The sequence below is a fragment of the Cavia porcellus genome, unplaced genomic scaffold, assembly GCF_034190915.1.
Source record: "Cavia porcellus strain 051 isolate PalLab524CR breed Dunkin Hartley unplaced genomic scaffold, mCavPor4.1 scaffold_25, whole genome shotgun sequence".
Classification (NCBI taxonomy): Eukaryota; Metazoa; Chordata; class Mammalia; order Rodentia; family Caviidae; genus Cavia; species Cavia porcellus.
This window is the reverse complement of record NW_026947508.1, coordinates 9,864,525-9,877,860: the sequence shown is the minus strand read 5'-3', so window position 1 is coordinate 9,877,860 and position 13,336 is coordinate 9,864,525. Positions and strand designations below refer to the sequence as shown.

Genomic DNA, 13,336 nt, shown 5'->3' with positions numbered 1-13,336 from the left:
CGCACCTAATGAATGTGCTCACACTCAATGCTACTGCTCTTCTCGGTCCTGCTCTTCCTGACTTGCACTTTCCCTTCGAAGCCACCTTCCCCTGCTGTTCCACACGCTCCACGACTGACTGTGTTTTGTGCCTCATCTGTCCCCCACTACAATGTGTGGCTCTTATTGATGCTCAGGACAGGCCTGACTAAATGCTTGCTGAATGATGGATGAGTCAATGAAGAGATGACCATGAAAGCCCATCGGCAGCCTCAAACGTGTCATCCACCCAAGTGAGTATTGTTTGTTTCTGGATCTTGCTGGACAAACAACCCCTTCCAGCCAGGCCTGTGCCACCCACAGGCTCAGGACCTGCAAAGGCGTGTGGGTGGGGAGCCAAGGTGGGGAGCAAGGTCTCCCTGCTGCCAGAACCTTCCTACACCTGCCTGAGGCCACACACGGCACTGCAGGTGGCTTGGGTTATTTGAGCACCTATTTCAGACCTTTTTATTATTTCGGGAGCATTGAGGTAGTAGCCAGGATTCTGGAAACATTTCCTGGCTTCTCCCTGAGACTGGCATGATATGATTCTTTCTTCAAAGATTTGCACCCGTGAGAAGAGTAACAATGAAAGAGGTAGGGAAGAAAAATGTGAAAGAGAAGTCCTTCTAAGGACCATGCGCTGGAGTGTCTGTGCTGCGGCCTGGAGCCCTGGGCTGCAGAAAGAGAGCGTGCAGTGCTTTCTTTGCCCTGGTGTCTTCTGAAGTGATCTCAGAGAGAGCAGAGGTGCTGAGTCACAATGTCCGGGGAGCTCAGGCCGGCAACATCACCTGTAGCAGGCATAACCACGTGACCTGGGACCATAGGCAAAAATACGACTTTCTTCACACCAGTGGCACAGTCTTCATTCTCCAGCTACAAGATTTTAAGTTCATTGTGCCTCGATGACCTGCAACCACAGTCAGATTGTTTACGTTTATCAGTTTAAAAACTGAGGAGCAGAACTTGGAGATTTAGCTCAGCGGCACAAGCGTCTGCCTGGCAAGCTCGAGATCATGAGTTCAATCCCTGGTACCAAAATAAATACATAAGTATAAAAACTGAGGATCTGCTATGCATTGTAACATGATTTTTTAAAAACTTAAAACAAAACTCTTTTTTTGAGACCAGGTCTCGCTATGTAGCCCAGGTTGGTTTTGAACTCATAGTGATCCACTGCTTCAGCCTCAGGGTGGCAGGATTACAGTTGTGTGTCACCATGACTGGCTGTCTAACCTGATTTTAAACTTCAGGAAGGACGAGAGACACTCAGTATTTCAGGAGCCTCGCCCCTCATACAGGCCACAGGTGTGTGATTATATTTCTAGCATTGTGCCAAGATCCAGCTAAATTTCAGGGAAATTCTTCCCTCATTTTTCACTGGATGTCTAGCTAGTAAAACAGAAAATTTTAACATCAAAACACGTATCACGGCCAGGTATGGTGAGGCATACCTGTAATCCCAGCACAAGGGAGGCTGAGGCAAGAGGATTGCCACAAGTGTGAGCCTGAGCCACACAGTGAGTTCAAGGCCAGCCTGAATTGCATAGAGAGATTTTCTCAAAAATAAATAAATATAAAAAGCAAAAGTGTATTCCCCATTCATGAATTTGTCACAAGCATCTTCATGCCCCGATGACCAGATAAATCTGAACTAAAATGAAGAAGGTGTCAGCAAAGGATGAAATTATTTTTTCCGCGTCTTTTAAAGCTGATTTGTGGAAAGGATGCACGAGGCAGAACTAAGTTCTGGTTTTCAATTCGTCCTCTGGCTAAAAGATAGAGGTAAAAAGGCTTTCATACAGCCTCAGCACTGTCTGCTCCCAAGATGTCCCCGAAGAAGGCCTGGACGGACAGAGTCATTTATTTGGGATTACCTTTGGCAGCCGTCAGTCCCTCCTTTGTAGGGGGTGTATAGAAGTCCATTCTTGCCGTAGCAGAGGAACCCTTCCCTCCCCGCAGGCATGGTCAGGTCATTTTCTGATCAATCTCAAGGAAGTTCTTAAAAAGGATAAAGAAGTTTATTGCTGCTCTAACAAAACCTCATACAAGACTGAGTATCCCTACTCTAAAATCTTAAAATCTCCAAAATTCACAACTCTTTGAGAGCCGGCACGATGCTCAGTTTTGATTATGAGTGTTTTGGATTTTTGGATTGGAGCTGTTCAACTGGCAAACTCTTGTAAATATCTCAACTCTGAACACCAGTGTAAAACCTGAACCCTTAGGCATTTCAATTTAGGATAATGTACTCAGAGGGAGGAAAGATGGTAACTGCCAGCCGCACCTAACTTTCCAAGTGGAGAGTGTTGCCTAGAACCCCGACCTTGACAAGGAAAGCCCCCATGCAGCTGTGGGGTGGGAGGCATGGATGGCTGCCCCCAGGGTCTTCCTTCCCCAGCCAGGCAGGGGCAGGATGGGCAAAAAGCATCAAGACATCCTTGCAACAGGGTTCTGGAGGAGACACTGCTGCCCAGGCCTGTGGATAGTTGGGGTCCCTCCCAGGGGCTCTTCCCTCCTTGGATAGCTAAGCTCTAGACCCCTGATATTATCAGCAAAGTAGCAAGAGGAAACTGCTTCCCCATTTGACTCTTCTCTCTAGTGCAAGCAAACCCTGCTAACCTTTTGGGACCAAAGAGGGCAAAAATGTCCTTAGGTACACTCATTTTCCACCCTATTTTCTTTGGCAGAGACCTAGGTGGCAGGTCCTTCTTTCCTATGGTGGAACTTCCTATAACCATGGATAATTCACCAACAGGCAGAGGTCATCTGGAGATGTTTTCAAATGTGACTGAGACTCCGCGGAGACTGCCATCCAAGCATCCAACCCATTCTTGTACATAATCAGTTGTTTTATTTGAAAATGTCTACATTGCATTTAGCACCAACATGGGTGTGGCCCAGAAACCCACAACCCTGCTCCAGCAGGCTCTGAGTCCAGTGTATGATTTGGGCTGGGCCTCTTAACTTTTCACAGTGAGAGCTGTAAAGAGGGATGGGAAAGCAATGGACCACGATTCCTGACTCCCGGGCAGGTTATCTGCTTGAAGAAAGGAAAGCTGTTAAAACTCACATGGCCCCTTTTAACTCACTTCTCTCACTCAGCTGATTCAAGTGTGGAGCCTGGCGGGCCAGTGGGATTGGAAGAACCCAGGGATACACTGTTTAAAATAACATCCCCAAAGTACTGAAAAAAAAAACAAAAAACAAAACAAAACAAAAAACACATTGGGGCGGGGGAAGTGGGGTGGATGGGCTGTGCTTCCAACGGATCGTTTACTTTTTCCTGTTTTATGAACTTTTGAGTTTGGAGGATATCAGGATTGCACAACCACAATCATGACAGAGCATCTGGTCCACATAAAAAAAGGTTTTGTGTAGGAAAAAAAAAAGCCAGTGTGTCTACGGGAAGAGAAGCACCACGCTACATTGTGCTGGGACCAACCAGATCCCTTGTGCCCCTTTATTTTGATTTTTTCAATGTGATCCCAGTGAAATATTCAGGATGTCATAAACACCAAGAATGTCTTTTATTTTTAAATCATATCTTTAAATCCAGCTGTTTAAAAAAAAACAAACTTGTGCAAGATTATTTTTGTCCTGCTTATCGTTCCTTGGAGGCAGTTTCCCCACCGAAGGCTCACATAGACGGGGCTTCTTTCTGCCTGGGGATCCAGCATGGTTCGTGGTTTCTAGAACAGTTGACTGTCTAGTACCGTGGGGTATCCAGCAATTTCCTGGGTATGTGGGACTGTGATCGCCACATGCCAGGACAAAGAGTCAACATTTGTGTCCCAGGGGAGCAAAAACACTGCCCCTTTGCTTTCACTAATAGTTGAAGGAAGCAGAGAGGGCAGGTAGGAACACTTTTTTTTTTGTCTTTTTGAGATAGGGTCTTGCTATGCAGTTCAGGCTGGCCTCAAACTCACAGGATCATCCTGCCTCAGCCTCTTGAGTCCCGGGATTACAGGTGTACGCCACCATACCCAGCAAACACATCTTTTGAGTCATGCAGTTATCACTGGCCTAGACGTTGCTTGGTAACCTTTTTGCCAGAAACAAAATATCTTCCTCAAAGTACAGACTTCCTGTTTGTGAACTAAAATGTATTAAACCTATCTGGATTCCCCCTAAAAGCAGCTGCTTATCGTAATTATCCAAGCTTGTTCATACCCAATCAGGTTGTAAAAAGCAGACCAAACTAGAGTGGGATGTGTACATTTCAAAAGATCGGGAATTACAAAGTCTGGCAGAGCTCAGGACCACAGTCTCCACGGATATAAACATTTCCAGATTCCACTGCATTTGAACAAAAACAGAACGAAGACATGAGTAAGACATGAGCAGTCACTAACATCGATTGAATGCTATTGTCTTGGGGACAAATCAGTTTATACTTCCGTCTCCTTTTCCATGTGCTTTGTGTTTAAAAGATAGTCTCTCAAATGTACAGTTAAAAATGTCTTGAAAAGGCAGATGCTTGGAGGAGTCGAGTCGTGTGAATTATCTTTCCTTCGGCTGCTTTTGGCAGGAGGGAGAATCCCCATGGATTCTGAGGGGCTTGTGTGAGTGGTCCACGGGTCATCTTCTCCCACGAGCTGGGGGACAGGGAGCAGGGGAAGCCACACACTCTTCTGCCAAACACGTTGGCAGAGGACTCGATCCTCCAACCCCTAGGACCTGTGAAAACAGAAAGGGAACCACTGCTTTTTTCACTGGCATTGTGAAAAGTAGCCGTGTGAGTCACTGTCTCCACCGTCCTCCTCTCTAAGTCTTCCGATTCCAGAGCTTTGTGCCTTTCTCTCCCATCCCCCAGCCCGTGCCGCCTCCCTCCCTCCCGAGGATGCACATGGCCAGAGTTAGACTCCTGGGCTTTTCCAAACATCACCTGTCTGCCGCATGTCTCAAACACATCCCTCACCTCCTGGCTGTGTGTCACCTGTCCTTTCCCTTCCTCTCCATCCTAAGAAAATGTTTTCCTCTGAGTGTGAATTTCCTAGTCTGGATCCCTCAGGAAGTTTCCTAAGGAGAACGTATTCCTTTATTCCTTTTCCGCATCCATCCGTGAGGTGGGAGCTCACAAATGATGGTCAGGCAGGTGGAGCATGCAGGACAGGGGCAGAAGCGGGGAGCTGCTGAGGATTCCTCCATCGCCACGGAATCCGTCCCCCTTCAGAATACAGGGCTGGCTCTGGACAGGAGATTTTCCAAAGCCACTCACTTCAGGTGGCTGGAAGTAGGAGAATTAGGCATCAAGTTAAAATTCTTTTGGGTTTTCTTTCACGTTTGATTAGTTGGAGAATCAAGAAGAGATCAGATTTAGTCAGATCTCGATAGAAGTCCATTTAAGAGCTACATTTGGCATTTATTTCTGGGGGCGACAAGCTGTTGATTATGAACTTTATTGAAAGCGTCCACCAGTTTTAAGTGTTGAGTTCAATTGTTCTACAATGGAGTACTACTCAGCCATAAAGAAGGATAAATGTGAGACATTTATAGCTAAATAGATGGACCTTGAGACCACTTAAGTGAATTAAATTGGATACATGTTGTGCAAATATTGAATTGTCCCTCCTGGTGTAAGAAACTGAAAGTGTGAATAAGAACCAAAATGTATAACAGAAATTGTGAAACAGGAAGAAATTGTTCAAAAGGAAAAGGGAACTAGGGAAGGGGAGAAGTAGAGAAGGAAGGAAAAAGAAAACAGTCAGAAAAGAAGGATAAAATGGAAACAAAGCCTTGTAAATAAGGAAGGGAAGAGGGGTAGGAGGGAGGGGAAGAGAAAGGGAAAAAAGAATGAAAATACCTCATATACAGGTACGACTCACCTATGATGAATGTGATCGTTACGGGATATCTAACTTATACTAATAAAGTTACTCTTAAAAAACTCACAGTTTTGAGTTTGGGGTGTGACTGCCTTCACTCATGCAGCATATAGGTCTTTTTTTCTTTTCTCTTGTATATTGGCGATTGAACCTAGGACCTTTGCACTGAGTTCCATTCTTTGTCTTTATTCTATCTTTTAATTTTGTGACAAGGTCTTGCTAAACTGCCCAGACTGGGCTTACATTTGCCATCTTCCTGCCTCAGCCTTCCAGAGTCCCAGGATTATACATGTGTGCCGCCATACGTGGTTATGTAGGTGAATTTACTTACAAGAATCATTTGGATATTTTCCGTACAAATAGAAACAGGATGCAACCGAGAAAGGCGAAGGCAAATAAGATCCCAAAGACAATTCCAGCCAGGGTCCCCGCTGACAAACTATCTGAATGGGGAGGAATAAAAGCATCGAGACTTGGTTAGGAAACACATAGCAGATGTCACCAAAACAATGGCACTGCCTACTCACATAGCAAACATGTCACATCCATTGGAATTTAGCTCACAAGTGGAGAAGCGCTGGCTAGTATTTTATTTTATTTTAAATTTATTTTATCTTTGTAGTGTTGAGATGTGAGGACGGGGTCTTGTGCATGCGAGGCTACTGCTGAGCTACACCCCCAGCTCTGCTTCTGTTCAAATACAGGGAGTTCCCTTTCCAGAAGGCAGGAGAAAACGGAGGCCGAGAGGGACAGAGACAGAGACACATTGAGATTGGGAGAAACCTAGAAAAAGCATGCAACTCATCTCAAGCTTAGGTTCAAAGAAGACTTTCTTTTCAGCTCTCATAGGAATACATTAATACCAAAACCTTGCCTACCTTTGCCAACGGCTATCTGTGTTGACTGAGTTATATTCCCTGTGAAAAGATGACAGAATTATTAGGATTTCACAAATTTGCTAATTATTATCATTTAATAAATTTAATAATTTCACAATAGGCCAAGGGTGAATTACTGTAGGCATATGCCCAGAGGACAATCTCTTAAATAAATTGGGTGGGAGTTGGTTAACCAAGCTCCCACAGGGTATAGTCGTTGTAACTATTATTAAATTTACAAACACATCCATGGGTTCATAGGATTTCTGTACACTAAGCCAGAGAGATGTGAAATACTTGGTCAGATTATGGTAGCAAAAGAAGCCAGAACTGTGTAATCTTAGTCCAAGACCAAGACCATGAAAAGTTTACGAATGGAGATGAGATCTGTTTCCCACTTTGAAAGCAATGCTCTGGGTTGGAGAGAGGTAGCAGAGCTGTGATTCACGTCATGCTATGCATTCCCTGCTTTGTTGGTACCCAAATCCAGACTTCAGGGCAGCAGTATGCTCGGCTAAGCCTGAGAAGAGACCACCCCTAGGTGTTTCTGCCATACGCACTGGAGGATTTTTGTCTGCAGTCAGTAGTCGTAGTGTGACTGTTCTCTGCCCTGAGTTTCTTTTAGGTAATTCTACACCATTCCTAATTTGAAATAGAAGACATTTTCATTTCTCCAGTTAATCTCTTTCTAAGCTGAGTCCTTAACTCCATTCAATAGTGGCTGTTTAGTGAGCTGACAGATGGAGAAACCAAGATACCTTGATTTAATGAGAAACTGGAGAGAATCTGAGTTCACAGCTTGCAAAATATCCTTAGATATTCAACACCTTTCCTAATTAAAACTAAAACTGGCCGTGATATTCTGATTTTTTTCCTTTGGTTTTCTGTCACAGTTTCTGGCCCATAACTCCCTCTCAAAGGCAACTGAAACTAGAATTTCTTCTCTCCAAGGTGGTTCACAGAAACTTAAATCTTTGCCTGCCTTTCTTTCGTCATAAAGAAATTCTCTGCCCTTCTCTCTCCCTGTTCCAGGCATATGACCCTTCTCACTCCTGAGGGGCCCTGCCCCAGGCCTGGAGGAAGGGTTGCTGCACGGAAGAGTCAAGAAGGATCTGAGCAGACAGACCCTGTTGGCTTCTCTCAGCCTGTATATTCACATTAAATTACGTCATTTTGCTCTGGCACATTTTGATATGGTTGTACATGTTTTAATCTGGCCTGTGCAAGGAAGTCCCCATAAAAACCCAAAGGAACTGGGTTCAGGGACCTTCCCATGGCAAGATACAGGAAGGTTCCTGGACGAGCATGGAAACTACACCTCTTCCTCCATTCCTTGTCCTATCCGTTTCTTCATTGGTATCATTAGAATAGTCTTTATAATAAATGGGTAAATGTGTTGCTCTTTGAACTACTCTGCAAATTAAGTGACCCCAAAGAGGTGGTGTGACAACCCTGATTTGTTGCTTGTTGGTCAGAAGTAGGAACAGAATCATCTGGGGTTCAAAGTTGGCATCTGAAGGTTTGGGCACTGAGCCTTCGATTATGGGATCTGACACTGGCCCTGGATAGAGCAGGAATCCAGTTGGATGAGGGGATACCCAGCTGGTGTCTTGCTTGGTGCTGGAGTGGGAGGACCCCTCATATATCTCCCATCAGAAGTGACTTGTGCTATGAATAGGAAAAACAATCTGAGATTGAGTTTGGGGTTGGTTTTTCCCAATGCACTAGACAACCATCTACAAAATATTCCTCTGTACCAAGACTCTTCCTAAGAAAGGTGCCTTTCCAAATGGCCCCAGGGTGGAGGCCCAGACTCCAGCTCTCCCTGCACTGACGAAATCCATGGCTGTGGAGCACTTATATGGAGCACAACTGGACGGCAGAACGGTGGAGAGGCTGCTGGGTTTGGACCTTCTCAGAGCAGCAGCATCATCAAATCAACACTTAACATGTCATTCCTGGAAGCCAATGACCAGCAGAGCTTAGGTCAGTCATTTGCCTATCATGTCTTGAACTGATGGCTGCTAATTACGAGCTCAAAATATACCACAGACATTATCAAGGACACCATCAGTTACAAAACACATTACTGAAAATTGAGTAAATTTGTAGACATCTGTCAGTGACTGAAGCTTATTAATCCTGCACTGCACGCTCCCTCCTGATTATACTGTGATTATGAGCATGCGTCATACATGTGATGATCATGTATGTGATCATCACACTCGAGCGTTTCATGGAAAGCGTGGAATCTACTGCCCTAAAAAGTTACTCCTGTAAAATAAAGTGTAATGACTTTTTATTTTTAAGCATTAGACATTGAACCCAGGGCCTTACACATGCTAGGCAAGCACTCTAACACTGAGTAACTTTCCTACTCCTCTTTATTGTTTATTTTGAGATGAGGTCTTGCTAAGTGGCCCAGGCTAGCCTTGAATTTAGAATCCTCTTCCCTCAACCTCCAGGGTGACCAAGCTGAGGCCCAGCTGTAATGACATTTTAACTCACACGTGAAAAGTCTTGGCAGAGTGAAATGTGAAGTGGGAATGTGTCCTAAATCATGCTTTTCTGTAACATGTGGGTTCAGAAACAAGAACAGAGAGTAATGAGAACTGAGAAATATTTTGAGGGAATAAAATGAGGATGTTTGGTACCATAGAAAAAGTACTTAACATGGAAGAATTTATTTTCTGTTGCTAATTAGCTGTCAACTCATGTTACAAGTGAGTCTTTCTCTAAAATTCTGAAATGCATTTACAATGATCACATTTATTGATCATTCTCTTCTTGATATTAGCAAGTTCTCTTGTTCTTTTGCTCAGTGCAGGTGCTAACTCTAGATCACAAATCAGCCCCAGATCCTGGTTAAGCAACCTTGTCCCAGGCACTTAATGTAAGATGGTAAATATCAGTGTGGAGTACATTAAGACTTCCGTATGTCAGCTGAGTTTCACGCAGTTGGGTATCAACACAAAGTTCTTAATGTAGGGCCAGCAACAAAGCATCAGCAGCTACTACCCTTGTAGGTAAGTGTAACATTATCGCTAGGTGTCAAGCAAGTGGAGAGAGTATTTCCAGCTGCCCCCCAAAACTGGGGGGCATATTTAATTTCACAACTCAAAAATCAAACTTTGAACCCATCATATGGTTCAGAATTCACTCTTGCATTCCATTGCATTCTCTATTGATTAACATATTTGCTCATGGACTTGGGGAATACACAGATTTTGCAAAATTGAGCAACCCTTATTGGGGCGACTGGGCTTTTTACCTGATGTGGTACTGGTCACCATAGGTGAAGCTGTGGTCGCCTGGCTTTTCTGGTGACGATGGGTTGAGCTTCCCGGGGTTAACACATCCTCAAAACCAGTATGTGTTGTATGTTCTGTACTTGGTGGCACCTATTAGAGATGTAAATGAGGCAAAAGAGAAACAAAGTCCAGGGTTTTAAAGTTTGCACTCTGACTTAAAAATAGATACAAAGTAGCATAAAGAAATGCCATCGTGGCATCAATTCAAAGTAGAAGCAAGAAACGCAACAAAAAGACACAACTAGGGTGGGGAGGGGATGAACTGAGGTCAACCCTAGAGAGGAATTTCACGCTCTTGGCTTGCTGACTTCCTGGCACTTCTGGGAACACTAGTGGGCTTCCAGTCTTCCTCTCCCTTGAACATGAAAGCATCTTTCCCCTCTAACATTTCTCCGGCAGATAACTGGATCCAGCTTTATGAGCCTCCCTTGGGGAGCATGCAGCTGGCCTTCCTGAGTGCTCACCTGACGACAGCCTCCAGAAGTCGATCCAATTGTTCATCCCACCGTAGGAAAGAGGCTTAGAGAGATCTGATAGTTTGCCCCAACTCAGAGCCATCTGTTTCAGAGTGGGACTTGGGGGTGGTTTTGGTTTTTTAATGCTTACTGTTTGAGGACAGAGGACATTACCAAGATGCAGGTGAAATGAGGCACAGGGTAAGGTCGTTTGGAAAAGGTGCAGAGCTTCTGTACCCTCTCTGAGCGCATAAACCTCCAGGACCTTCCATGAGTTCAGCTACCCAGAAGCTTTCTGAACCCGGTCCTTCCGGGTTTTCACTCGTGCATGGCTGATTACATCACTGGCTAAAGTTGATGAACATGAATTTAACTGTTAGTGCCTTGACCACCTCTCCTCTTCCTGGATGTTGGGTGTGTGGGAGCGGAAGTCAGGACCTTCTAATCCAGCTGTGTTCTTCAGAACTCATTCTAAAGGCTTCTAGCTGTCAATTACTCACCAGCATACTAAAAGACACAAAGCACTTTGAGGATTCTAAACAATTGGTTCTGTTAACTCTAAAGTTCATGCCAAGGTAAGATTTAATAAGCCAGTGAGCACATGGGACAAAAGCAAACAATCAATGGGACAAATTAAACTTAAAGGCTTGTATGTATCAAAGGACACAATCCGTAGAACAGAAAGGCAACCTACAGGACGGGGGAGACACTTGGGATGAGGTACCTGCAATTGAGCAACAAAAAACTCAAATAACTCAATGATGAACTGGGCAAAGGACTTCAAATGACAGTCCCCTAAAGATAACGCATAGTGGAGTACATGCTTATAATCTTAGCAACTGGGAGGCTGAGGCAGGAGGATCACCACGTGTTCCAGGTCATCCTGGGCTACAAAAGAGTTCAAGGCCAGCCTGAACTGCCTACTAAAACTGTGATAACTCGGACACCGGTATAAAATCCAAGAAAGCAAGAAATTAAAATTTGGGAAGCAAAGGCTTTATTAGGTAAAATCCAGGCCTGGTGACGAGTGTCTGGGAGCCAATTTGGAGACTGTGCACCTCACAGCTAAAAGTCAGGACTTTTTATCTTGTAAATCCACAAACAGCTGCTGGTCACACAATGTAAGGAGGGGGATGGGGGTGTGACACACTACAAAGCAGAAACGGCAATTGCAAGTCTCCCTGCATACTAGCAAGTTTAGATAAGAAGAAATCTTGTTTTTCTTAGCAAAGAATAGAGAGGTCTAACAGCAATTAACTACCTTAGTTACCTTACTTTAGCACCACAACTGTTCTATTTGTAGAGGGCAACAATGGTTAACATATCAATTAGGTAAGATTTTACAATTCCTTACAGAGGAGAGCATTGATTAACATATCAATCCTTTGCCCAGAGGGAAAGGAAAACACACATTTACAGTAAGGCCAAGTTGCAGATATTACTGTGATACAAAGGAAGCTATTTTTGTGAAGAATGTACAATCAAATGCAATTAACACAATTTGTGACGGGCTACCGGGTAGGGAAGAGGAACTATTACCTCAGGCCTTTGTTTTATGGCCTTTAGGAAGTTAAAACTTAACCTAGTTAAATTTGAAGGGAGAAGGGGAGGGGAAGCAGCAGGTGGGCTTATACCTTAGAACAGACCTTAGGATAGTTAGGGGGGCTTAGGTTATAACAAAACCCTGTCTCAAAAAACAAAACAAAACAAAACAAAAAAAGATGACACACAAATGGCCAAGAAGCATGTGACAGGACACTCTGCATCACTAACCAGAGAAACGCAAATCAAAACCACAAGCTACTGCCTCACTTCTAGTACAATGGCCACTATTTAAAAAGCCCAAGGAAATAGCAATTGCTGGAGAGGGAAACGGAAACCCTCGTGCCCTGCTCATGGGACAGTAAAGTGGCGTAGCTGCTATGGACAGAAGGATAGTTCTTCAAAATCATAAACATAAAATTACTTTATGTTGGGGCAATCCGACTTCTAGATGTAAACCCCAAGGAATTCAAAGCAGAGTATAAGACAGATACTTGCATACACAAGTTAGGAGCCTGCTTCCTTGCAGCTGTATTCATGAACAATTGCCATGAGGTGGAAAAAGAAACCCAAGTGGGCTTGGATGGCTGCACGGATAATTAAAAATGGTGCATACACCCAGTGGAACAGGATCCAGCCTAAGGAAGACAGGACACGGGCAACAGCACTGCACCTTGAGGCCATGATGCTGCACAAGCCATTCACAAAAGAATGAATTCTGTAGGATTCCGCTGACAAGGTAAAACAGAATGGAGTCCCCAGGGCCAATAGGAAGAGACCAATGAGGAGCTGTTATTTAATATGTGCAAAATTTCAGTTTTACAGGACAAAAATTCCAAAGATCTGTTTAACAATGTGAATATATGTAACACAACTGAAATGCACACTTCAAAATTGTTAAGATGGTAAATTTTACTTCAGTGGTTTTTGCCAAAATAATACAATTTTAAAAAATATGTCACCGAGCATTTTCTAGGGGCCCTTGTGGTTGTCCCAAGCTCGTGGAACATGAGTAACTTCTAGAAGCTGATGGGGGAGCTGGGCAGGAAGGCAGAAAAACATAGCATGTTAGCTGGGCGTGGAGGCTCACGCCGTAATCCCAGCATTCGGGAGGCTGAGGCAGGAGGATTGTTGTGAGTTTGAGACCAGCCTGGGCTACAAAGTGAGCTCAAGGCCAGCCTGAACTGCAGACCCTGTCTCAAAAAGACAAAAAACAAACAAACAAACAAAACCAAAACGCAGCATGTTAAACACACACAGAGATAACATTTTGTTTTGTTTCACAGTGATGGGATTGAACTCAA

The 13,336-nt window shown here is 44.1% G+C and overlaps 1 protein-coding gene across 1 annotated transcript in view; it reads right to left on the bottom strand.

The window, feature by feature from the left end:
- Positions 1-3,447: 3,447 nt before the first annotated feature.
- Pdpn (podoplanin) overlaps positions 3,448-13,336 on the bottom strand; it is a 29,975-nt gene continuing 20,086 nt past the window's right edge. Inside the window, exons 3-6 of the mRNA XM_013154175.3 lie at positions 9,996-10,125; positions 6,725-6,763; positions 6,178-6,289; positions 3,448-4,698 (exon numbers count right to left, since the gene is read on the bottom strand). Coding sequence (XP_013009629.3) covers positions 6,183-6,289; positions 6,725-6,763; positions 9,996-10,125 — 276 coding nt within the window. The 3' untranslated portion in view covers positions 3,448-4,698; positions 6,178-6,182. The remainder of the gene's footprint in view (positions 4,699-6,177; positions 6,290-6,724; positions 6,764-9,995; positions 10,126-13,336) is intronic.